The sequence below is a fragment of the Lagopus leucura genome, unplaced genomic scaffold, assembly GCF_019238085.1.
Source record: "Lagopus leucura isolate 7727_CA_CO unplaced genomic scaffold, USGS_WTPT01 Super-Scaffold_100157, whole genome shotgun sequence".
In the NCBI taxonomy this organism is placed as follows: Eukaryota; Metazoa; Chordata; class Aves; order Galliformes; family Phasianidae; genus Lagopus; species Lagopus leucura.
This window is the reverse complement of record NW_024962334.1, coordinates 47,136,184-47,161,843: the sequence shown is the minus strand read 5'-3', so window position 1 is coordinate 47,161,843 and position 25,660 is coordinate 47,136,184. Positions and strand designations below refer to the sequence as shown.

General features: G+C 56.6%; 1 protein-coding gene across 3 annotated transcripts; it reads left to right on the top strand.

The window, feature by feature from the left end:
* The first annotated feature begins 2,256 nt into the window (after positions 1-2,256).
* On the top strand, positions 2,257-25,323 carry NBEAL2 (neurobeachin like 2). Of its 3 annotated transcripts, none has more exons than XM_042888469.1 (55): positions 2,257-2,348; positions 3,763-3,851; positions 4,099-4,242; positions 5,134-5,215; positions 5,531-5,643; positions 5,716-5,798; positions 6,292-6,377; positions 7,070-7,343; positions 7,435-7,541; positions 8,045-8,128; positions 8,212-8,295; positions 8,424-8,522; positions 9,253-9,824; positions 9,894-10,026; positions 10,096-10,215; positions 10,567-10,894; positions 10,982-11,064; positions 11,518-11,610; positions 12,076-12,247; positions 12,773-12,906; positions 12,984-13,143; positions 13,221-13,323; positions 13,825-13,978; positions 14,147-14,305; positions 14,386-14,545; positions 14,701-14,786; positions 14,892-15,584; positions 15,664-15,842; positions 15,932-16,091; positions 17,022-17,159; positions 17,252-17,557; positions 18,222-18,371; positions 19,166-19,323; positions 19,404-19,528; positions 19,604-19,724; positions 19,800-19,957; positions 20,265-20,398; positions 20,517-20,624; positions 20,738-20,833; positions 20,915-21,039; positions 21,112-21,252; positions 21,335-21,465; positions 21,552-21,661; positions 21,738-21,855; positions 21,921-22,018; positions 22,102-22,218; positions 22,290-22,379; positions 22,457-22,566; positions 22,687-22,859; positions 23,005-23,099; positions 23,205-23,321; positions 23,402-23,563; positions 23,646-23,794; positions 23,991-24,126; positions 24,926-25,322. In XM_042888469.1, exons 1-55 carry the CDS (start codon positions 2,307-2,309, stop codon positions 25,028-25,030), a joined length of 8,247 nt encoding a protein of 2,748 aa, XP_042744403.1. In that variant the 5' UTR covers positions 2,257-2,306; the 3' UTR covers positions 25,031-25,322. The 3 variants fall into 3 exon arrangements, with proteins under 3 accessions (XP_042744403.1, XP_042744401.1, XP_042744404.1); XM_042888467.1 differs by having other exon boundaries at positions 8,030-8,128; XM_042888470.1 differs by lacking the exon at positions 10,096-10,215 and having other exon boundaries at positions 8,030-8,128; positions 24,926-25,323.
* The last annotated feature ends 337 nt before the right edge of the window (positions 25,324-25,660 follow it).

Here is a 25,660-nt window from a genome sequence, read left to right as displayed (position 1 = left end):
CGCAAAAAAAACTCCAAATCCCCCTCTACCCCACCCCCATTCAGAGCTTCAATGCCCCCCTCCCCAGTCTGGTTCTTCCTGCCCAAGGCGGGGAGCACACCCCCTTTTTTTTCTCCCCCCACCCCATTACTCACACTTGGGAAAGGCTCCATAACCCCCCCCCATCCCCCTCTGCTTGTGTCTGTTCCCCCCTCCCAGCAGCAGGTGCGGCCGCGATGACATTGGAGCCACGTCCTGGTCTCATTGCTCTCCATTGGAGCAAGCAGTGGGGGGAGGGGGGTCCTACACCTTTGTGGGGGTCGTACACCTTGGGGAGAGTTCCACTCCATTGCGTTCTCCCCCCCCCATACATCAGATTTGATTCCGCTCAAGCTGCCAAAGCTTTGTTCATCCCCACATGGCAGGCATCCCCAATGATTGGAGGACAAGGGGTTCCCAGCTCCCCCAAAGCCACCACCTCTGGGGATCCCTTCAGCTGTCCCCACCCACCCCGTCCTCTTTCTGGGTCCAAACGATGCGTTTTGGGTGGTGGTGGCACGCAGCGTGGCTTTTAAGGATGAGTGGTGAAGCCTTTCGGTCTCACACTGGTGTCATTAGGACCGAGGCTTGTTAGGTGCAGGGGGGGCTTCGTCTGGTTCAGGATTGTCCCTGCACAGAGCTCCGGGGGTCTGCAGGTTTCCCCTCTTCCTCCCTACCCCCCAGTAGCAGCGCTGTGAGGAAATCCTTGAATATTGGGAGAAAAAGGGATTTGGGAACGGTGAAACACAGAGGAGGAAGTGGTGGCAGTCAGTAGGGGAGGGGACCAGTTTGGAACTGGGATGTGCTGGGAGGTCAGGCTGGGGGGTACATGGGGACAGGTGCCGTGCTTGGGGGTGTGCATGCACATTTGTATGGGGGCACGTGCCGTGCCATAGGGATGTGCATGCTCTTATGGGGACAGGTGCCATTGCCATTGAGATGTGAATGCTCTTAAGGGGACAGGTGTCACGCCGTGGGGCTGTGCTTGGTTCTGTGAGGACTTGTGTTATGCCATTGGGGTGTACAGACCTTGTATGAGGATTTAAGCCATGCCATTAGGGTGTGCATGCTCTTATAGGGACGTGTGCAGTGCCTTTGGGATGTGCACTATTCTGTGCTGTGCCATTGGGGTCTATGTGCTCTTATATGTGCTGTTGTCATTGGGGTTTGCTCTCCTGTCTGGGGACACGTGCCATGCCTTCGGGGTTTGCATGCTCTTTTGGGGACATGTGCCATGGCTATGGGTGGTTGTGCTCTTGTGGGAATGTGTGCTGTGCCATCAGGGTGTGTGTGCTGTTATAGGGACAGGTGCCGTGCTGTCGGGGTGTGCATAGTGTTATGGGAATGCGTGCTGTGCTGTCAGGGTGTGCACAGTGCCATCCCCACACTTCTGTGGGAACGTGTGCCATGGCATTGGGGTGTGTGTGTGCTCTTATGGGGCCGTGTGCCATGCCAGCCAGTGCTGTTAGCCCCCCCAGGCAGGTTGTCCTTAAGCAGCCACCCTGCCTGCCACCCATGGATGTGTCCTTGTCGAGAAGGAAGCTCATTAATTACCAACCTCCATCCCAACTGCTGAGCAGGGGGACTTTGTAGAGGATGGAATCTGTCTCTTGGTGGGCAGGGGGTCATCATTAGGTACCAAACGCCAGCGGCATCTCAGGACCGCCGGGGGCCAGACCCTAACCTGAACTGCCATAGGGACCTAGCTGTAGGGTGCATGTGGACACGGGTCACCCCTCAGGGACAATGGCACAGAGGTGCTGGCGCTGAGAGCTCCATTCCCAGGCGGCTCCGCGCCATGAGCCCCAAAGCCACCCAACAGGATCTGCCAGCGGGGCGGGCACAGCGGGGGCGAGCGGCGCACCATGGGACGCCGGCATGGGGACAAGGGGCACGCGGTAAGGTGACAGTGACAGCCGGACAGGGGGACAGCAGCAGGGTGCCACCGAGGCGGGGTGCTGAGAACGGGCCAACTCGCTGCACCCGTGGGGTTGGGTGTCCCCAGGGCGGCGGTGGCACGGAGGGTTGCTGCCACAGCTCCGTGTGCAGCGGTGACAGTGGCCCCGCGTGAGCCTCCCCCGGAGGAAATGTCGTTGGGGCCACGAGTGACTTGGCATTTCCTGAGTCTCTCGTATGTTTTAAGCAAACTAAAGCGGGGGGGGTGGAAGGAAAAAAATAATAACATCACACACACATACACACACCCCCCCCACGGGTCCCGTCACTGCATGTCTCCGCGTGCGTTTCCGCTCCTCGTCCTCGCTCCGGCGGTGGCGGCACCGGGGGCCATGGAGCCGTGCGGGTGTCCCATCATCACGTCTCTCCCACAGGTAATGGGGTGTGAGCCCCCCCCCTGCCCCTGGGGCACTGGGGAGGAGCGCTTCTCTCCTCTAAATGGGGCGGCGGGGGGTTTGTGAGCTGCTGAGGGGAGAGCGGGGCTTGCGGGATACTGGGCTTTAGGGGGCTGGTGCCGGGGGGGGTGTAGAGCCACAGGTGGTGGTGGAGGGACAGTCCCTGCCAAATTGGAGTATGTGGGAACAGGGTGAGCCCAGAGTGCTCCATATGGGGTGCACAGATATCCAAGGGTGCTTTGGGGGGTGCACAAGGGCTTGGACATTCCACAGTGCTTACGGGGTGCAGAGGGATGGGGAGATCCCATCCATGAGATGCATGGGAACAGGGGTGACCCCAAAAAGCGTGGGTCACCCCAAGGTTCTGCACGGGGCTGTAGTGCTCCGTGAGGTGTGCAGGGACGTGGGTCACCCCAAGGTGCTCTGTGGGGTGCACGAGGGCATGGGTGATTCAAATGTGCTTGCTGTGGTTTGTGGACACCATGGGGTGCCCCACTGGGGTCATGCATTATTCCAAAGTGCTCTGTGGGGCACACATGGGTTTGGGTGATCCCATAGTGCCTTATGGTGTCCATGGACACCCAAAGGTGCTCCATTACTCCCACAGAAGCATGGCATGACCCTGGGGTTCTGCATGGGGTGCAGAGGTGCCTGGACACCTCAGGCCTCTCCGTGGAGTGCATGGAGATGTGGGTCACCCTAAGGTGCTGCATGGTGTGCAGAGGGATGAGGTGACCCTATGGTGCTCTGTAGGGTACATGGAAACCCAAAGGCATTTTGTGGGGTGCAGAGGGACGTGGGTGACTGCAGAGTGCTGTATGGGCACAGGGACATCCAGGAACCATGGCTGTACAGCGTTGGGTGAATCACCCCTTGCACAACCCCATGAGGAGTGGGGCCCGCACGCTACCTGCTGATTGGCTGCACCATCCTATAGGGCCAGGTGCTGTTGCTGTTGATTGGCTGGTAGCTAGGTGCTCTGTTTGCTGATTGGTTGGCAACTCTACAGGTTTTGCTTCTCTGCGTGCTGATTGGTCAATAGATCAACAGGTTGTGCTGTTCTGCATGCTGATTGGCTGATGGCTCCAGGGGTGTGTGGCCACTTGCTGTGCTGATTGGCCAACCGTTCTGGGGGGGTGGGGGGGAGGGGTTGGAAGGAGGGGAGGATTTGGGGATTGTGATTGTTTTGCATGCTGATTGGCCAGTCTTCATGGCACTGGATCCGTGCCAGGCATCCGTTGGCCAACAGTTCCCAGAGGCTGTGCTGATTGGCTGGAGGATGGATCCCTAGCGGGAGCTGATTGGCCACTACCCAGCTGCCCTTTGGAGGTGGGCACTACAAGGGTGCCCCCACCCCCCAAAAAAACAACCAACTCAAGCCTCCCTGTTGCAGAAGGACCTGGCATACCTGCAGCAGTGGCTGGAGGCCTTTGTCATGAACTTTGAGAAGGTCATAGCCGTGCCCTCGCTGGAGCCCCGCAGGTGAGGGTGACCCCCCTTCCCCCCAAAAAAAAAGAAATTAAAAAACCACCACTTCCCTCTCCCTTTCCTCCCTCCCCCACCCAGTCAGAACTCAGCTTTGGGGTTTTGCTGCAGCTCATCCGCTGCGGTTTTCAGCCATCCGGCCCCAGATGGGAGGTTTTTAGCACCGGGCTGGGGTGGGGGTAAGTCCCATCCTGTCGTTTCCCCCTTCTCTGTTCACTTATTTTCCTCCCCCCGCCCCCATCAGGCCAGAGGAGGCAGTGTCAGAGATCCCAGTGCTGCCACGAGAAGTGCTGCAGGTGCTGAGCCAGAGGCTGGCACAGTGTGTGGGGCAGGGGCCCCGCCTCGGGCAGGCACTGCTGCTCCTCAAGTTCTTCATCATCATCTGCAGGTGGGTGCAGGATCCCCCCCCGCCATGGACAGATCCCAGCTGCACCCCATCCTCCCCCCCCAAAGTGCATCACTCCCCTCACAAAAGTACATATTCCCCTCTCAAAAGTCCACTCTGAAAGTTCATTGTGTCGTGTCCCCCCCAAAAGACTGCATTGCGTCCTCCCCATTCCCTGCCCCAAAAGCACAGTCTCCCCCCGCACGTGCTGTACCCCCCACATGCATCATGTCGCCCCTCAGTGACATTGTCCCCCTCAATACACATCACATTCTGACCCCCAAAAAGTGCATCGTACTCCTCTAAAATCTCATTGAGCGTTGTGACCCCCCCCAGAAAAGAAGCACCAGTCTCCCTCCCTGAAAGAAAAAAGAATGCATCTTGTCCCCTTACGTTCCTTGTGCCCTCCCCAGGTGCATCATAGCCCCTCAAGTGCATCGCATCCCCCACTCCCCCCCCTTACTCCTTTCCATTAAGCAGCCACTCCCTGCCCATTCCTGTTCCTCTCTCCCGGGGGGGGCCCTGTGGTGGCCGTCTGGCCCCTTCCTGCCTGCTGCTCTCCTGGCGCCGCTGCCTGTACACCGCAGATAAGGCTGTGCTGATGGCAGCCTGTGCTTGCTCCCACCCAATCCCTGGTTGCTGAAACATCCCTAGAGGCTCCCCCGGCAAGAGGACTGTCCTTCTGTCCTCCCTCCCAGCCACCAAAGCCTTTATATTTAGCACTGGATAGGAGCCAGGTCCTGAACAATGGGGCTGCACTGGGCTTTGAGGTTTGGCTGCGTAGCGTGGGAGGATGGGGTCAGCCCAGGACGTGCCCTTGGTTGGCACTTATCCCCCTCTCTAGATGTGTTATTCCCCCCCCCACCCCTTCCCCATGGCATTTACACCTTGCAGAAACCTCGAAAATGTCCAAACCGAGAAAACCCCCGGCTTCATCCCGGAGGTGCTGGCGCTGCTGCGGATCTGTGCGAGCAAGGTGAGCATTGCCATCATCACAAACCCAATCCCCAGTGCTGGGAGGGCAGATAAGGGGGCAGGATGAGGAAGGGGCTGTTCTGTACCCACCTGACCCCAAATCGTAGCAAAGAGGGGGAAAGAAGTGGGATGGGAGCAAGCGTTTGGGCACCATTTTGGGGTGCAGGCTTAAATCCTATTGGGTACCATTTGGATGCTTGGGTACCACTTTGTGGCATCTTTGTGCACAGGGATGAATCCCAATTGGACGAAGCTGGCATAGGAGGGTATTGGGGATATTATTTGGGATTAATCTTTCTCTGCCTGCCCCTGGCAGCTACGCAGTGGCCAGGAGGATGGGGCACAGCTGGAGAGCGTGATGCTGTATGCCCTGCACCTCTGCGAGTGCCTCTTCGACCCCTACCAGACCTGGCGCCGGCAGCTGAGCGGGTGAGCACCATGGGCATGGATCCCTGCATCCTGTACCCTTCTTCTCCCTGCTCCTCATTCCTCTCCTTCCAGAGAAGTTGTCAGCACAAAGGAGAAGAGCAAATACAAGTTCGCCCCCGCCGCTTTGCCCCCCGAGTTCAACACCTTCTTCCAAGGTACAGCCATCACTGCTCCCTGCAGCCCCCCTGCTTTGTGTGGTCTGGGCAGCAGTCCCTGGAGGCTGAAGTCTTTTTATTATCCTGAGTTTTAAATCCATTGGTTACCCACCATGGTGTACAGTGCTGGGCCTATTTTATTAGCACCTGACAGAAACACAGCTTGGCTGGGGAAGCTCTGAAAACCCCATCACTGACCTGTGAAATAGAAACCCTCTCTGGGTTAGGGGGCTGCAGAAAGCACCTAAAGTCCCAGCAAGCTGTTAGTGGTGCTGGCTGTGAATCCCCATTCCCCAGCTGAACCTGATTTTAGAACCAAAACCTCTAGATTTCACAACAGCAATCTTCCCGTGCTGCAGCCAAAGCTGAAAATAGCTGAGGGGTTTGCACTCCCTCCCCCCTCCATCAACAACAAGGTCAAGGGTAGGTTGTGGGATGGGTGGAGAGGGGAATTTCTGCCTTTTATTTTCTGCCACCTCTCTTGTACTTGCAGAATGTTTCCAGCCTGGTGGGCAGCTCCCCAACGAGCTCCAGCTCCGGCTCATCCACCTCTTTGGAGCCATCCTCTCCGGGGCCAAGGTGGGATGGGGGCACGGGAGACAACACTGCTCTGCCAAACCTTCACTCCCCAAACTGTGCTGAGACTAAACGGCAAAGCCTTATTTATTACAAGTGAGATGCTTTGCTGCAATTAAACACCTTAATTCTGCAAAACCTTATAGAATCACAGTTAAAATTGCAAGCCAAAATTCATGGTTTTACCTTTAAAAAGCAAAAATTAAGTTAAGGAGATATCTAAACTGAAACTGATCCAGCAGAGCTTGCTCACCAGCAATAACATGTTCAAATCTGGGATGCAGCTGAGAGCATCTCAGCTGGAAAAATCAGTGCTGAGCACACGCAAGTTCTAATCAACCCGGTGCTTAAGAAAGCAGAGCTTGATTAACAGCTCTGAAATGTGCTTGGAGTTAATTTGCATATACCAGAAGCAGGCAGGAAAGCAGCAATGCATTGTGCAGATATCATAGATTCTTAGAATCATAGAATCACAGAGTGCCTTGGGTTGGAAGGGACCTCAAGGATCATGAAGCTCCAACCCCCCCTGCCGCAGGCAAGGCCACCAACCTCCATATCTAAAACTAGACCAGGCTGCCCAGGACCCCATCCAACCTGGCCTTGAACACCTGACCTGACTTAAATATGGGATTTTATGCCAAATTAAAAAGAGATTTGTTTTCTTTTCTTTTTAATTTTCTTTTTGTCCCTGACAGTCCAACGCGCTGCAAGCCATTACGCCGGCAGCATTGGAGGTGCTGCTGGGAGTGCTGCGCCGGGTGAGCTCAGGGCCCCCGCCGTGCTTTGGGCTGCTGGGTCTGACACTGAGCAGTGTGGTGGCAGCAGTGCATGCCCTACATGCCAGCAGCCCTGGCCCTGTGCCCCTGCGAGTGCTGCTGGATGGGTACTTCAGAGTGCTCAACGCCGACCCCACCACTGTGTCACCGGAGGCGGCCGGAGGGCTCATCACGCTGCGGGTGCAGATGTTGGGTAAGTTGGGGTATGGGGAGCAGGGTTTGGGAGCATGGGAGAAGGGTAGCAGGGTGGGTGCTGAGCCCTGTTCCCCACTCTGCCATTGTAGATGCCATCCCAGCCATGCTGAGCTGTGATGACCGGCCGGTCCTGCAAGCCGTCTTCCTGAGCAATAACTGCTTTGAGCACATCATCCGCCTCCTCCAGAACAGCAAGGTACCAGAGTGCTGCAGTATGCCTGCACACAGCAGGGTTGGGCTTTGAGATGAGGTCATGGAACGAACTACGGAATCTTAGAATGGTTCCAACCTTAAAGCCTATCCAGTACCAACCCCCTGCCATATGGACACCTCCCATAGACCAAGCACCCAAAGCCCCAGCCAGCCTGGCCAGGGATCACAACTGCTTTGAGCAGTCTGTGTAAAGAATTTCCTTCTAACATCCAACCTGCATTTCCTCTCTTTTAGTTTAAAACCACTTTCTCTTGTCCTATCACTATCTGCCCATGTAAAAAGTTATTCTTGCATTTTTTCTTGCATGCACTGCAGCATCCTCACCTGCACCATCCTCAGCCTCTGTGACTGTAAACACCCTGAGCAGTGCTGGGATGGAGCCACTCCAGCACCATCCCTGTACCCCAGAGCAGGGCAGGAATGGTGCATAACCCTATTTTTAATCCCTCCACCACACTCTGTTGGTCTCTGTCTTCCTCGCCCCAGCTCTACTTCAACAGTCCACAGGACGCAGGTGAAGCCTACGACAAGCTCTCTGTGCAGCCACCAGCCAGCAATGGGCTCCAGCAGGTATTCTGAGAAACTACCCCGCACTCAGCTGCCTGGTAGGATTAGGGGTGATGCCCACAGCTGACCCACCACCTGTCCCACAGGTCTTCGACAGCGGCTCCGATGCCATCGCAGTCCATGCCATCAGTGTGCTCACAGCCATCATGAGCAACTCACCCTCTGCAAAGGTGGGAATGGGAGGAGGATGTCCCCAAGCACAGATGGGGTTTGGGTTTTTCACCCCAAAGAAATGCCTTGGGGTGATGCAGCTCGTCCTAGGGCTTTTGTAGGACCTCATGTACGTGCATGCTTGCAGGAGGTGTTTAAGGAGCGCATTGGCTATGCCCATCTCTACGAGGTGCTGAGGAGCCAAGGCCAGCCCACGCAGCGCCTGCTTCAGGAGCTCCTCAACATGGTAAGCACTCCCTTGGCTAATCCAGAAGCCTTCCCATCTCCCATAAGCCTTCTTCTCCTTCACTCTAAGCAAAATACTCTGTGCTGGCACCTCAGTGGAGCAGCTAGGCTGATCTCAGCCCTCTCATCTCCAGTCCCTTCTGGGTCCCCCTCCTAAGGTGGTCACACTGTCTTCAACTTTGAATCATGCTCAGCTTTGGGGAGATTCGAGCCTATTTCAGTGCTGTGCTCTTTGCTCTGGGACTGCTGGGTGGGTGTGTGGGGGTCTTCAAGGTGCTCAATGCAGGAGGTTCTCCCCAGGTGCTTGGTGCACAGGGTTGTCTGTCATTTGTTGCACGAGGGTCTCCAGGAGTCTTGGTGCAGGGGGTTCCCCAAAAATCTTGGTGCACAAAGGGGTTTGCTTTGCAGAGGGTCTCCAAGGCACTTGGTGCAGGGAGGTCTCCCAGAAGACTTCATGTACGAGACTCTCAAGATGCTTGGTGCATCGGGGTCCCCAAGATGCCTTGGGAAGGGGAGTCTCCAAGATACTTGGTGCATGAGGGTGTCCAACACACCTAAAGCATGGGGGCCCAAAATGATGTGCACAAGGGCCTCCCAAGACACTTGGCTGATAAGGGTCTCCCAAAGTGCTTGGTACACAGAGGTCTCCACCACGTATCCAAAATGGCTAGGAGAGGATCCGTCTCTCCATGTGGTGAGGACCTCACTAACCATCTTCTGTATTCCGGCAGGCAGTAGAAGGTGACCACAGCTCCTTCCCAGCACGCCCCATCCGCAACGAGCAGCCCCTGCTCCTGCTTCTGGCCTGGCTTCCAGCACTGGCATGCCGTGAGCTGCAGCTCTTCCTCTCAGAGCGGCTGCGGCAGCTATGCGAGGCCTCTCTGCCCAGCCGCCTCACCTGCGTCAAGGCAGGCATGGTGGGCAGCCTGCTGGCTGCTCTGGCCTCAGAGCCAGCACTTCCACCTGCCTGCTCTGAAAACCTGCTGGAGCTGCTACGTGTGCTGGGCAGGCTTTCCATCCGGCCTGGGGAGCTGCGGCAGCTGTTGAGGCTGTTGAGGCGTGAACGGGGCCGGGGCGCCCACCCCTACACAGCTCCAGTCCTGCGGGTGCTCTCGGGAATGGCACGGGCTGAGGGACCCCCACGGGCACTGCAGTACTTCGACCTGACACCTGGCATGGCAGGGATCATGGTGCCTGCCGTCCAGAAGTGGCCTGGAGGTGCCTTTGCCTTCCATGCTTGGCTCTGCCTCAGTGAGGAGGAGTTCGGGCCACCATCGAGACCGAAGAGGAGACAGCTTTACAGGTGAGGATGGGGTGGTGAGGGTGAGGATGGTAAGATGCGACTGTCCCCACTGCGCTGTCCTCTCTTCAGCTTCTTCACAGCCAGTGGGACGGGCTTTGAGGCTTTCTTCACCACCGACGGCATGCTGGTGGTAGCTGTCTGCACCAAGAAGGACTACATGACGGTGGCACTGCCGGAGGTGGCCTTCAACGACTCATCCTGGGTGAGTGATGTCCCCATCGCCGTCCTCGTGATGGGGAATACCCCTCACACCTCTTGCTTGTCCCCACAGCACTGCATTGATGTTGTCCATGTCGCTGGCCGCCGGCCTTTCGGCCAGAATGTGGTCAGCATCTACGCAGACGGACACCTACGGAAGACAGCGCAGCTCCGCTTCCCATCCCTCCACGAGGTCAGGGCCATCCCCAGCACTGCACCATCCTTCTCTGTGACACTGGCTGGGAACTGGATGCTGCTCCTTAACAGGCTGCCCAGGGAAGTGGTGGAGTCACCATCCCTGGCGGTGTTTAAGAACTTAGGAAGAACTTCTTTACTGAAAGGATTGTGTAGAATCGGAACAGGTTGCCCAAGGAAGTAATTTGAGTCACCATCCCTGAAAGTATTTGAAAGACTTGTAGATGTGGTGCAGAGGGAGCTATTTCAGCTATTTGAGCTAGATTTGACAGTTCTGGGTTCACAGTTGGACTTGATGACCTTAAAGGTCTTTTCTTGAAATGATTCCATGATCTCTTCTCCCATGCAGTCCTTCACCTCCTGCTGCATTGGCTCTGCGGGGCACCGCACCACCACAACAGCCTCCAGCAGCAGCCACCCACCGCCGTCCCATGGGCTGGAGCTGACCTTCCCCCCACATCCCGTGCTCTGCCGCTCACAGTCCTTCCCTGCCACCCTGGGACCCCATGTCTGGACCCCCCTGCAGCCCCCCACCGAGGGAGTGGTGTCCACCACAGCAGCTGGCAGCCAGGACACTGAGTGGGGCACCCCTACTTCCCTCGAGGGCCACCTGGGCTCTGTGGCTATCTTTTGTGAAGTGCTGCAGCAAACCCAGGTCAAGGCACTCTTCTGCCTGGGTACGTAAGGGCTGCACACGTCAGTGAGGCTTCTGGTGGCAAATGCATCCCCAGCCCTTCCCCACTGACCCTTCTTTCTTTGCTCAGGTCCAAACATCGCGTCTCCATTTACACTGGAAGGTGACCTTGTGGAGCTCAGCAGCAAGCTTCTGCTGTACTACACCCCACAGGTGAGGACAGACCCATGAAGAAGCTCTCACTTCACCTGAACTCACCAGGATCTTTCTCTGTGCAGGGGATGTTGAGCCTATGTTCATCCCTTCCCATCTTTTCCCACTGAGATTTCTTGGGTCACACACTGATCATATCATAGAGCCATAAAATCACAGACTGGTTTTGAGTTGAAAGAGGCCTTACAGCCCATCCACATCCAACCCCTGCCATGGGGAGGGTCGCCATCCACCAGATCAGGTTGCCCCAGTCCCCAGCCATACTGGCCCTGAGGACTGCCAGGTGTGGGACATCCACAGCTTCTCTGAGCAACCCGTTCCAGTGCCTCACCACTCTCTGAGTAAAGAATTTCCTTCTAATATCTATTCTAAACCTTCCTTCTTTTAATTTCCCTCTTGTCTTGTGCCCAGCAAGTGTCCACTGTCTTCATAGATTGGGATACTCTCTTCTAGGCCTGCAGAAATAACATCTGCCTGGACCTCTCTCCCAGCCATGGTTTGGACGGGAGGCTGACGGGGCATAAGGTGGTCAACTGGGATGTCAAGGTATGTTGGGTGCCAGGTGGCCCATCCTGACCCCATGACCTAGGGTACCTTTGGGTTCAGGACAGGACTTTTGTGAGGTGTTACATGGCCAAGGTGGTTCCCCAGCAGGGGAGCTGAGGGAGTAGATGGTATTGGTTCCAGCAAGGACCTACAGCTCCACTGAAATCCAGCTTATTCCATGGCCCTCCCAAGGACATCTGTGCCTTGTGGGCTCTCAGTGTCCAGACTGGGCTCCATGAATGGTCACTGCAGGGGAACACATGCTTCTGAGCAGCCTGTTGGAGGTGTGTTGTAGGATAGATCAAGGCATATTTCACTCTTTGCTGGCCATAGGGCCTTGTCCCTTGGGCAGGATAGGTCCTGTGGATCCCTGGCTCTGGGTGGATATGCAGCTGCCTTCTGTACACGACCATCACCACGCAGCACTCGGGAGCACACAGCAAACCTTCTCACCTCTCTTGGCAGGACGTGGTCAACTGTGTGGGTGGGATGGGTGTCCTGCTGCCCCTGCTCGAGCAAGTGGTGACCAAGAAGGAAGAATCTGAGGACGAGCAGGAGACCAATGACCTCGTAGGGCCAGAGCTGACGTCCTCCAGGAATGCCCAGGGCATGCTCATCCCACTGGGCAGGTCCTCAGGTGAGGACTCTGAGGGGGATGTGGGGCAGGAGCCACACTGCTCAGGTGGCTGGAGGTAACCCCACTGCCACATAGATGCTGCCTATGCTTGGCTGGTATTGTCTTGCCCAGAACACCAAGATCTATGATGTTACGGAGAAACCTTGCTGTTGCTGACGTATTTTCAGGTTATTATGACCAAATTAGTCATAAGTGAGAAGTTCTGGGAAGATGAAGGTGATTCAAGTTTGCTGACCTCTGTTTTGACTTTGCTTTTAGTCTCTGATGTCTTATCGTACACTTAGGTTCATGCAGAAGCCTTAACCCCCATAGGAAATGAGAGATTTCTTCCTACTAACTTTCAGGGAGCTCAGAGCAGCTGAGGTTTCCACTCAGTTAAATTGGAGGGAAACGGGCGAATGGGATGGCAAGTACATGGAGGAAAGTCAGTGACAGGGTCACCAGGATGCCCATCATGGTCAGAGGTGGGAAGGAGCCCGTAGGGAGCAGGGCTGATGGCTCCCAGCTCTGCCCTGTGCCTTGCAGAGAGCAGGCTGGAAAGGAACAGCGTGGCTGCCTTCCTGCTGCTTGTGAAGAACTTCATCCGCAACCACCCAGTGAACCAGGAGAGCCTGGTGCAGTGCCACGGGCCGGCCATCATCGGTGCGCTGCTGCAGAAGGTGGGGGCTGCCACAGCTACCAGGCTCCGTCCTGGGTCTCTCCCCATGCTACAAACCTTCCCTCTCACCCTGGGCAGGTGTCCAGCCCACTGCTGGATATGAGCACGCTGATGGCCTCGCAGATCCTGATGGAGCAAGTGGCCTCTGAGGGCAGTGGACTGCTGCTGCACCTCCTCTACCAGCATCTCCTCTTTGATTTCCGCATCTGGAGCAACAGCGACTTTGCTGTCCGCTTAGGTGGGAGCAGGGGCATCTGCAGGGATCTCTGGGATGGTGGTGTGGCCACCAGGGCCGCTCACGGCCTCTCCATGCAGGTCACATCCAGTACCTGGCCAACGTCGTCAAGGACCACAAGCAGCGCATCCGCAAGAAATACGGGGTGCAATACATCCTCGACTCCATCCGGACGTACTACGGGTGAGCTGCTGCTTGTAGCTGGGGCATCTAGCCCCCAGGCACCAGCACCATGGTGGGCTTGGTCTCTGGCAGCTGCACATTGGGTTAGATGCTTTTATTTGGGATCGTATTCCCCCTGCAAGCATATCGAGGAAGCATTGCGATAGGCGCTTCTGCGCCCTGTGCCCTGTCCCTTCAGAGACCCAATACATGGGGTAAATGTTGTCTTGTGTGCACAGTTGGCCTGAAGGGATGTTCACTGTCCAGGAGCTGCTCAGGCTTCATGTTGGGATTTGGGGTTGTGCTGATGATAAGGGACAAGGAGAAAGAGGGTGGCTGTGGACTACCCAGTGGGAGTATCATAGAATATGAGTTGAAAGGGACCCCTAAAGGTCATCTGATCCAAGTGCCCTGCGGCGAACAGGGACACCTACAGCTTGATCACGTTGCTCAGAGCCCCATACAGCCTGACCTTGAGTGTATGCAGGGATGGGGCATCCTCCACATGCATCTCTTCCTCAGTTCCTCCAGGGAGAAGTCCACAGCTACTGATGACATCAAAACGGTACAGACATCCCTCTTCAGCCTGGTGAAGGATTTTTTCTGCAGGAGCTTCTCTGGGGAGGAGATGCAGAGCTTGCTGAACTATGTGGCCGCAGCACAGGATGAGCAGCAGGTATGAGTTCAGGCCATCCAGGTCCCACCAAATCACCCTAAACATTGTCCCCAGACAACTAGGGCTGCCCCTGCTCTTGGCAGTGGTCAACAGGCAAGTGGGGAAAAGGCACTTAGGTACTGCTGGGGTGCATGGAGGACAGCATGCAGCCGTCCCTGTTGCCTGCAGGTCTGCGGAGCGCTGGAGGTGATACACAGCCTGCTGAAGGGCTCGCCCTCCCAGGAGCAGCTTTTTGCCTTCCTCTTTGAGCCAGGCCACGTGGAAGTCCTCTTCTCACTGCTGGTACAGAAGAAGTTCTCAGATGAAGTACGGGAAAGAGTCTTCAGGGTGAGATATGTCTCTGGTATTGTTCCTTGGGGCTGGGGGTGTCCCTACAACAGCATCACCATCCCTCTCTACCTTGCCAGGTGCTCTACAAGATGCTGAAGTACGAGAAGGTCCCTGAGCGCTGCAAGAGCCGCCTGAAGTTGAAGGACATTGGGTACCAGGGGCTCATTGCCTGCCTCAGCGACATCCCCAGTTCCATGTTGCTCTTCCGCTGCCTCTCAGAGCAGGTCCTTGGGGCAGGTACCGTGTGTCCTGCCCAAGTCCACCCTGTCCCATCCTGAATCATACCACAAAGGCCATCCTGTTGGCTTACTACAGGGCTCAGCTGGCTGTGGGTAAGCCTGGGGACCTTTTGTCGCTTTGGGAGACAAAAAGCCCTCTCTCTTTGCCTGCAGATCCTCCTAACTACAAGGACCTGGTGGCTGTGGTTTACCTGTCCCACCGGGCTGACCTGACCGTCCGGCTCGATATCTGCCGCAAGGTGAGCAGAGCCATTGGTGATCATCCATCCCCAGCCATTCAGAGGGTCCAGCTACCCCGAGAAGAGCTGAGGTGACTCCATTGGATCCCTCTTCTCCTTCTGCAGCTCTTCCACTTGATCTACGCACAGCAGGACATGGTGAGGCAGCTGGCCAGGCTGGCGGGCTGGCAGGACACGCTCACCAAACTGTATGTCAAGGAGTCCTATGAGTCCCGCCAGCACAGCCTCAGCCACTCGGGCAGTGGGGGCTGCCTTGAGCTCCTCCGCTTCACAGACCACCCCAGCAAGGAGACTGAGGTGGGCAAGGACAACATGGGCAGCATGAGCCCATTGCCAGCTGAGCTGCAGGAGGTGGACGTCTTCCTGCCACTGGGATACGAAGCCTCAGACCAGGAGCTCTCTGAGGGCTTCTCCGACCACTCCATCTCGCCCAGTGGTCGCGCCAAGTCCTTCCACTCCTACAACTTCAAGTCCTTCGACTCCTCCGACCGGGCGAGCCGCTCTTCCTCCAACCCTGGGGATGTCCCCTTTGATGGGGTCTACCACCCACTCTCGCCTTTCTCCACCTCACCCTTCGACCTGGGGCTTGACCTGGCCAGCACCAGCTCCATTGCCACAGCCGAGAGTGGTGCACAGACACCTGCCAGCGGCCCCGGAACCCCTTCACCCCTGGAGAGCTTCAAACCCTTTCCAGGAATGCGAAACCGCAAGAGCTCCAGCCTCTCCAATGTGCTGGATGAGAGCAGCTACCAGGATGCTCTGCCCAGTGACAACATCTCCAACACCAGCAACCCTCAGGTGAGCCCCAAATCCATAGCGCTGCCCAAAAAGGTGATACTGTTGGGAATCTCTAATGCTTTTCCCCCTCCTGTGGTAGCAAACACCTGAGGAGGAGCTGTGCAACCTCCTGACCAACATCATCTTCTCGGTGACGTGGCGCGGGGTGGAGGGCTGGGATGATGCTGCATGGAGGGAGCGTGGCCAGGTCTTCTCTGTCCTCACCAAGCTGGGCACGGCGTGTGAGCTGGTGCGGTCCCCCGATGAGATCAAGCGCAGGTTTGCAGGGGGAATACAGGCTCTGTGGATGTACTGTGGGGCTGTTCCGGGGTGGTGGCCACCCTGCAGAGCCACCTGCTGTCCCACAGCTTGCTGGAGATGATGCTGGAGTCAGCGCTGACGGACCTGAAGGAGTCGGGGCCAGCTGCACTGCCCGGCCTCACCCACAATGCACTCAAGCTGCTGCGACTGCTCCAGGACTTCTTGTTCTCTGAGGGGCACAACAACCAGGCCCTGTGGAGTGAGAAGGTGCGTGGCTGCAGCCAGGGTCCGAGGTCGAACCCTACACCTTTGTGCTAGTCTCTAACCGTGGAATCAGCCCTGACCCTAAACCTAGCCCCTAACCTGTAAACCACAAGCCTAACCCTAGTAAGTAACCCATGGCCTAATTCTGAAACCTAGTCCATAACCTGTAAATCCAGCCCCAACCTCTAAAACTAACCCTAAATCTAAGCTCCATCCGTGTGCTCTTGCCATAAGCCCCAGCTCTAACCATAGGTCTTAACCCTAAATCTAACAGAACACCCTGTTGTAAACCTAACCCTAATGCTAACCACTAACCCTGTTAATCCTTGACCCTCAACCCTGCCCTTAACTTGTAGCCTATAAACCTCGTCTTAGAAACTAACCCATGCTTTAATTCTAAAACCTTGTCCTAGCCCATAATCTATAAATCTGACCTCTTAACCTGATTCTAAACCTTTACCCTAACACTATACTCTAACTGTTAACCCCAATCCTATAACCTAGCCCTACACCCTAATCCTAACCCCTTAGCCCTACACAACCATCATGTACCCAAACCCTATACCTAGTCCTATCTCTAATCCTATACCCTGTCCCTCATTTAAAACCTATAATCAGACCTATAACCCTACCCCTATATTCTAAACACTAACTTAACTTATAACCTGGAAATCTAATCAGACCTAATCCCAATCTTAACACTTAATCTTAGCCCTACACCATTACCATAAGCCCACACTCTAAGCCCCGACCTGCTACCCTGATGCCAAACATGCTTTCACCTAATTCCCTGCCCTAACTCCAACCCTCATCCCATCCCCTACCCATAACGCAAACCCACAGCAAGCAAAGTCAGTGAGGTCTGGGAGCTGGGGACAGACCTGCTGGCTTTGTGAGGACTCACTCTGTCCCCCTTTCTCCCCCCACCCCAAGATCTATGAGGGGGTGAGCAGCCTGCTGGACAAGCTGGGCGTCTGGTACCACCCAGCCAATGGCACCTCTGACCTCAAGGAGATGGCCCAGACAGGGCTGCGCATCCTGGTGGGCTACATCCTGCTGCAGGACCCCCAGGTAGGTCACCCCTTCCCTGGGCTCCGGAGCAGACTTCAGCTCTTTTGGGTGGCTCCATTTAATGCCCCATCTGTGTGTGTGTGTCCCCTCAGCTGCACTCATTGGCCTACGTGAAGCTGCACAGTTTACTGCAGACTTCCACAGCCCCCAAAAAAGATGAAGCTTGCTACCTGCTGGGCAAGCTGGAGACCCCACTGCAGCGTTCACTGGATGCCAAATCAGAGACCTTCTCCTGGCTGGTGCCCATTGTGCGCACGCTCATGGACCAGTGCTACGAGACTCTGCAGTTGCAGCAGTTCCTGCCCTCGTTGCCTCCCACCAATGGCAGCCCCACGTTCTATGAGGACTTCCAGCAGTTCTGCACCACCCTTGAATGGAGGAGCTTCATTGAGAAGCACGTGGGTGCTGTGGGGTATGGGGTGGTATCGCTGCGGGTGTTGGGGAACCTTTCTGAAGCTTAAAGAGGGTCCAGAGGAGGGCTGCAAAGATGATCAGGGGACTGGAGCACCTCCCCTACGGAGATAGGCTGAGGGAGCTGGGCTTGTTCAGCCTGGAGGAAAGGAGGCTGCAGGGTGATCTCATTGCAGCCTTTGAGTACCTAAAGGGAGCCTACAAACAGGAGGGGAATCAACTCTTTGAAAGGGTAGATAACAGCAGGACAAGGGGAAATGGTTTTAAGTTGAGGGAGGGAAGATTTAACTGTCAGAGGGAAGTGGTGAGAGTGGTGAGGTGCTGGAACAGGCTGCCCTGAGAAGTTGTCCCTAGAGGTGTTCAAGGCCAGGTTGGATGGAGCCCTCGGCAGCCTGGTCTAGTAATAAATATGGAGGGGGGTTGGAGATTCATGATCCTTGAGGTCCCTTCCAACCCAGGCCATTCTATGATTCTGTGATTAACTTTGAGTAACATGTTGGAGCTGGGTTCCACCGTTGCCAGTGGGCTGGGACAGCACAGTTCCATGCAGGGTTGACCTCCAAAAAAGAGATGCTCATAGCTGGATGAACAATAGATGGTGCTGGTGCCAATGCGCCCTGCAACATCTCTCTTTTCCCTACTTCTCTTCAGGTGCAGCCCACCATGGCCCAGTTTGAGATGGACACATTTGCCAAAAGCCACGACCACATGTCCAACTTCTGGAATGCCTGCTACGATGCCATGATGAGCAGCTCCCTGCGGAGGGAGCGGGACAAGGCAGACAGCAGGAAAATGTTTCAGGTGCTGCCTCCTCCTGGCCCCAGGGACATTACCATGGGGCTGGGCTCCTCATCCTGTGGCCGTGGTCCTAAACCCAAAGATGTCATTCTGTGGGCATGCTCCTTTCCCTCACCCCAGGGTCATGCTCATCACTTCGGGAACATAATCCTGGAGATGTGCTCCTCACTCCAGAATGTCATCCTAGGGTTGTGCTCCTTACCCTGAGGGCATACTCCTCACCCCAGGAACATGCTCCTTGTCTTGAGGACATGATCCTTGAGATGTGCTCCTCATCCCAGAGATGTTATCCTGGGGATGTCCTTCTCGTCTCAGAGATACTGTCCCAGTGATACGCTCTTCGCCCCTGGATGTCGTCACAGGGATGTCCCTTCTTATCCTGTGGACATCATCTGCAAGACGTGCTCCCCACCCCAGCATCGTGCTCTTCACCTTGGGGACATGATCCTGGAGATGTGTTCTTCATCTCAGGGTTCTCATCATCCCAGTAATATACTCCATACCCCTGGAGCACAGCTGTATGATGATATCCCTGACCCTAGGAACGTGTTTCTCACACCAGGGACATCATTTGAGGGTCACCCCAGGGTCATGCTTCTCACCATGGGGACATGATCTTGGGGATGTGCTCCTCAGGGATGTTATCCTGGAGACATCCTCCACACTCCAAGAGATATTGTCCCAATGATATGAATGTTATGCTCTTCAGCTCTGAGATATCATCCCGGGGATGCTCTCCTTGCCCCTGGGACCTCCCCAAGTCCCATCTTTACCTCACCCTCCCTCTCCCTTGGCAGGAGCTGGTGCTGGAGCCAGTGGCAAAACGTACCAAGGCTGAAAATGCCCGGCATGCCAACGTGCTCAAGCAAGCCAACAACCACCACAGCACAGTGCTGAAGCAGTGGCGCTCCCTGTGCCGCCTCCTCACTTCACCTCGCTCCGCCTGGGCTGACCGGTGAGCACCCATTGTCCCCCCCTTGGATGCAGAGGATCACAGATGGGGGCCTGGGCTGCCTTACTCCATCCCGCCCTCAGGAACCCACCCGAGGTTCGCTGGAAGCTGTCAAGTGCTGAGACTTACTCCAGGATGCGGCTGAAGCTGGTGCCCAACCTGAATTTTGACCAGCATTTGGAGGCCAGCGCTTTGCGGGACAACCTGGGTGAGGCTCCTAGGGGCTCCTTGACCCCTTGTTCCCCCTGCCAGTGTGATGCTTACTGACCCCTCCTCATTTTAGGAGCTGATAACCTCCACAATCCTGCTGAGTCCCTCCCACTTGCCATGGCCAAGGAGGCTAAGGTGAGCGAGCTGGAAGACGACCAGCTGGCTGAGGAGGATCTCCCCATCCTGGACATCCAGTGAGTGTCCCCATCCCCTTCCATTACACTTGCTCCCCCAGGCTGGGAGTGTTCTCACCACCCTGTGTCACTCAGGGCCGAGCCCAAGGAGCAGAACCAGCGGGAGAAGCTGGTGGTCTCAGAGGACTGCGAGCTCATCACAACGGTGGCTGTTGTCCCTGGCCGCCTGGAGGTGACAACCCAGCATGTCTACTTCTACGATGGCAGCAGTGAAAAGGAGGAGACAGAGGGAGGTAACAACATGTGCCTGGGAGAGCTTGGGATGGCGTGACTGAGGCTCAATCTCTGCTTAATCACTGGTCTTAGAAAAGTTAGAGTGGGTCCTTGCTCCTCAAGTGGAATGAAGATGCCTCTATCCATCCCCCGTCCCCCCTGAAGTCCATCTCCGTGCATGCTGACCCTTCTGGGGTGCTTTCCTTGATGTGGGCCAGGCCCAGGCTGCTCCCTGGGGTGGTGCTGTCCCCAATTTCTACCTCATCCCCTGCCTGTCTCTGTGCTGTGGGTCACTGAAGCCTGTGGTGCTCTGTGCTGTCCCTGCAGGGATTGGCTACGACTTCAAGCGCCCCTTGTCCCACCTGCGCGAGGTCCACCTGCGCCGCTACAACCTGCGCCGCTCTGCACTTGAGCTCTTCTTCATCGACCAGGCCAACTACTTCCTCAACTTCAAAAAGAAGGTGACAGCACCCCAGATCGCCCAGTCTCCAGCCAGGCACCTCCTCAATGTCCTAGGGCTATGTTAATGTCTGTGTGGGAACCTTGAGCTCACCAGGGCTCCTGTCTCCATCCCTGCAGGTGAGGAACAAGGTCTACTCCTGCATCCTGGGTTTACGGCCCCCCAACCAGATCTACTTTGGCAGCCGCTCACCTCAGGAGCTGCTGAAAGCCTCAGGGCTCACCCAGGTATCCATATACTCCTGAGAGAGGATGAAGGGTTGCCCCCAGTGGGGACAGCTATGGAGTTTGCTCTATCTTCTGCCCCCACATCCATCTCTGCCGTCATCTCTTTGCTCCAGAAATGGGTTCTGCGGGAGATCTCCAACTTTGAGTACCTCATGCAGCTGAATACGATTGCAGGACGCACCTACAATGACCTCTCACAGTACCCTGTGGTGAGCACTCTGCATCCCCTCCCCAAACTGAACAGTAGCCCTGGAAGCCCCCCAACCTGACTCACTTCCTTCCCCACCCAGTTCCCTTGGATCCTGCAGGACTACGTCTCGGAGACGCTTGACCTCACCAACCCATCTGTGTTTCGGGACCTGTCCAAACCCATTGGGGTCGCCAATGAGAGGCATGCACGGGATGTGAAGGAGAAGTGAGTGGCCCCAGAAAAGAAGGACCAGGGCATCAGAGCTCCTGCCCTGACACCCTTGCTTTGCCACCGCAGGTATGAGAGCTTTGAAGACCCCACAGGCACTGTGGACAAGTTTCACTACGGTACGCACTACTCTAACGCAGCGGGCGTCATGCACTACCTGATCCGTACTGAGCCCTTCACCACGCTGCACATCCAGCTTCAGAGCGGCCGGTGAGCACCCAGCAGTGGGACCCAGGGCCTGGGGCAGAGCCACTGCCACCCCCAGGGTCCCACAGATGCCCCGTGCCACCAGGTTCGACTGCTCGGACAGGCAGTTCCACTCGGTGCCAGCAGCATGGCAAGCCCGCATGGAGAACCCTGTGGACGTCAAGGAGCTCATCCCTGAGTTCTTCTACTTCCCTGAATTCTTGGAGAACCAGAATGGTGATGGAGGGATGGGGATGGGGATGGGGATGGGGATGGGGACAGGATGGTTGTAGCCTTGACTGCTGGCTGTACTCTGCCCACAGGCTTTGATCTGGGCTGCCTGCAGATGTCCAACGAGAAGGTGAGCGACGTGGTGCTGCCACGGTGGGCACGCTCCCGTGAGGACTTCATCTACCAACACCGCAAAGCCCTGGTGAGATGCTGGAGTGGGATTGTTTTGGGGAGAAAACGGGCATTCCCAGCCCTGCTGACACCCAGTGTCCATTCAGGAATCAGAGTACGTCTCAGCCCACCTCCACGAGTGGATCGATCTCATTTTTGGGTACAAACAGCGAGGCCCAGCTGCTGTGGAGGCCCTCAACGTCTTCTACTACTGCACATATGAGGGTGAGCCAGGGGGACAGGGTGGGGGGGGTGCCCACTGGCGGCCTCACTGACACCCCCATCCCCAGGTGCTGTGGACCTGGATGCCATTGCTGATGAGACACAGAGGAAGGCTTTGGAGGGTATCATCAGCAACTTCGGGCAGACACCCTGCCAGCTGCTCAAGGTGGCTCATTCCTTCCGAAAAACTAAAGCCCCCTGCCTCGTTTGAGGAGGTGCTACCCCGTTTTCATGGCTTTGTCCCCCCAGGAACCCCATCCTGCCCGGATGTCAGCTGAGAGTGCAGCCCGAAGGCTCGCACGCCTGGACACCCGTCCACCCAACGTCTTCGAGAACTTGGACCAGCTCAAGTCCTTCTTTGTGGAGGTGGGAACAGGGACATGGGGTGGCAGGGGCACCAATGAGGAGGGGACACACTGACTGTGTGTTCCCTGCAGGGCATCAGCGATGGTGTGTCCCTGGTGCAAGCTGTGGTCCCCAAGAACCAGGCGCACTCCTTCATCACTCAGGGATCCCCCGATGTCCTGGTGAGCAAAGGGGAACTGGAGGATGCTGGTGTTGGGTGTCCCTGGGCCGTGTCACAGCTGTCACCACCTCTGCCCAGGTCACCGTGAGTGCCAACGGCTTGCTGGGGACCCACAGCTGGCTGCCCTACGACAAGAACATCTCCAACTACTTCAGCTTCACCAAAGACCCCACCGTCTCCAATGCAAAGTGAGCCCGCAAGGATATCCTCTGTCCCTGGGTTCCTTGGGTCACACAGCATCGTGGGGTGCTGGTGGTGCCATTCACCTGCCTGTGTCCTTGTCATCATCCCATGTCCCTCCACTCCAGGACCCAGCGTTTCCTGCAGGGCCCCTTTGCCCCCGGTGCCGACCTGTGCTCCCGCACTCTGGCTGTGTCCCCCGATGGGAAACTGCTCTTCAGTGGGGGACACTGGGACAACAGCCTGCGCGTCACCTCGCTGGGCAAGGGGAAGGTCATTGGGCACATCACCCGGCACATAGGTACAGTATCCCCCTCCATGGGGTGCCAGGACTGTGCAGGGACATCTCCCCAGACACCATCTCTGCGTCTCTCTCAGTGCCACCTGATGCTGAGACACCTTGGCACAGGAGCAGCAGCTCAACGGTGTCTCCGTTCATGTCACAGATGTTGTTACCTGCCTGGCACTCGACCTGTGTGGCATCTACCTCATTTCTGGCTCCCGGGACACCACCTGCATGGTGTGGCAGGTCCTGCAGCAGGTAGGGAGCTGCACTTTGTGCCAGCTCTTAGCATGAAGACAGTCACTGCTGGGAGTGTGCAGTGGCACAGCAAGGTCCTTGAGGTCCCTGTGTGCCCTCCAACAGGGCGGGTTTTCCAGCGGCTTGGCCCCCAAACCCATCCAGGTCCTGTACGGCCACGATGACGAGGTGACGTGCGTGGCCATCAGCACCGAGCTGGACATGGCTGTCTCAGGCTCCAAGGTCAGCCAGGGCAGGTGGCGTGGCTCATCTCTAGGTGTTGGCAGCACCAACCACGGCTACCTTGTCCCCTTTCTCCTTAGGATGGCACCATCATCATCCACACCATCCAACGGGGGCTCTTCATGAAGTCCCTGTGGCCCCCCTGCGAGAGCTCGCTGCCCGCTGCCATCACCCACCTGGCTGTGGGGCCGGAGGGGCAGATTGTCACCCAGACCGCTGTGGGTGAGCGCGCTTCCCTGAAGGTGAGGTGGCACGGCAGGGCTGGTGTCCCCATGTCCCCCACTCCCTCCTCTCTGTTATCCCTCATTTTGCTCTCTTTTGAAGGATAAATTCACGCTGCACCTCTACTCAGTGAATGGGAAGCACCTTGCCTCCGTCCCGCTGGACCAGGAGGTGACGGCCATGTGCATGACGGAGGAGTTTGTGGTGCTGGGGACCATGCAGTGTGGGCTGGAGATCCGTGACCTCCAGAGGTGAGGGATAGAATAATTGAATCATTAAGGCTGGAAGGGACCTCTCACATCACCAAGTCCAATCATCAGCCCATCACCACCATGCCCACTGAACCGTGTCACTCAATGTGACATCTGATGTCACTGTGCCCGTCCTGCTGACACCCCCTTGAGACTCCCATAAGTTCCCATCTGCCACATCTTCTCTTCTTTGCAGCCTCCAGGCAGCAGTGCACCCTTTGCCCATGCGAGTGCCCATCCACAGCGTGTCGGTGACCAAGGAGAAGAGCCACATCCTTGTGGGGCTAGAAGATGGCAAGCTGATTGTGGTGGGGGCCGGGCAACCTGCAGAGGTGAGCACAGCCATAGGGATTGGGAGGTCAGGGCTGGAGGTGGAGGGGGGCCGCAGAGATGCATCCCCTGTGCTCAGCTGGACTGGGGAGCTCTGGTTGTCCTCATTGCTCCCAGAGCAGGGAGGGATGGAGATGGTGATGGGTTAGAGTATGAGTGGATTGGGAGGGAATGGGGTGGGTTGAAATTGGTCAGGATGGGATGGGATAGAATGGATGGGTTGAGGTGGGATGAGATGGGACAGAATTGATAGTTTGGGATGGTTTGGGGTGGAGTGGGGCAGAATGAGTGTATTGGGTGAGGATGGGGACTGTTGGGTTGGGTCAGAATGGTTGGGATGGGATGGGGCATGACAGAATGGATGAGTTAGATTGGTACAGGATGGGTTGGGTTGGGACAGAATGGATGGAATGGATTGGGGTAGGACAGACAGGATGGATGAGATGGGGTGGGAATGAGGATCCACCCAAGGGTAGGGTATGGGGTTTGGATGGAAGTGGGAGAAGAGAGGGAGTTGTGGGTGGGGTTGGGGAAAGAACTGGGGATAGGGATGGGGATGCAGATCAGGAAATGGATGCAGAAGATGGAGGAAAGACTGGAACGGGAACTTGGAATGGGATGATGGGGGGGTGAGGATGAATTTGGAGTTGGCGGAAGAAATAGGAGATGAAGATGGGGACGGAGTTGGGGATGTGAAAGGAGATGAGGATGGGCTTGGAGCTGTGGAAGAGGGTGGGAATGGAGATATGGAAGGGAATGGAGATGAGCTGTGGGGTAATTGCTGACCTCCCCCTCCCCTAGGTGCGCCCCGGCCAGTTCCACCGGCGGCTCTGGCGTTCCACCCGCCGCATCTCCCAGGTCTCAGCTGGCGAAACGGAATACAACCCCACCGAGGGCAAGTCCTAGGCTGGCACCCCACACCCGGCCCCGATGGCCTTCCTACAGCACCCGGCCCCTCCTGGGGGGGCACGGCATGAAGGGGGACACCGATCCTCCTGCAGCAGCGCCCCGAGCCCCTTGCGAGCCGGGGGGGGGTGAGGATGAGGAGGGTTGAGCCCCAACGGGGGCTGCATGCTCGGCCCCATGCCGTGGCCTTATCCAGCCCCATTGGGATGGGGGCAACAGCACGTGCACGGGGGGTGAGGAGGTGCTGGGGGGGGGGACCCTTGCTGGGAAGGGGGTACCACATCCCCCCCCCCTCACGCCCGCTGGCCAGGAGCCGGCTGCATCCCCCCCTCCCCCCCAAAGTTTTTTTCTATCGATTTCTAGCTCTTTTACAAAAAAAAAAAAAGAAAAGAAAAGAAAGAAAAGAAAGAAAAAGAATAATATATCTGTCTATAAGAAATAAATGTGCACAAGGCCTTTGTCTGCCCCGCGCTGTCTCTGTTAGGGACATTCTTTCCCCCCCATGCAGTGTTTTTGGGATGCCGTGAGGGCACGGGGCCCTTCTTTTCTTCCTGCCCTACATAGCAGGGCTGGCCTGGCACTGGCTGTGCTCCGGGCGGGGGGCCAGTGGCCCCGTGTCCCTGCAGGCTG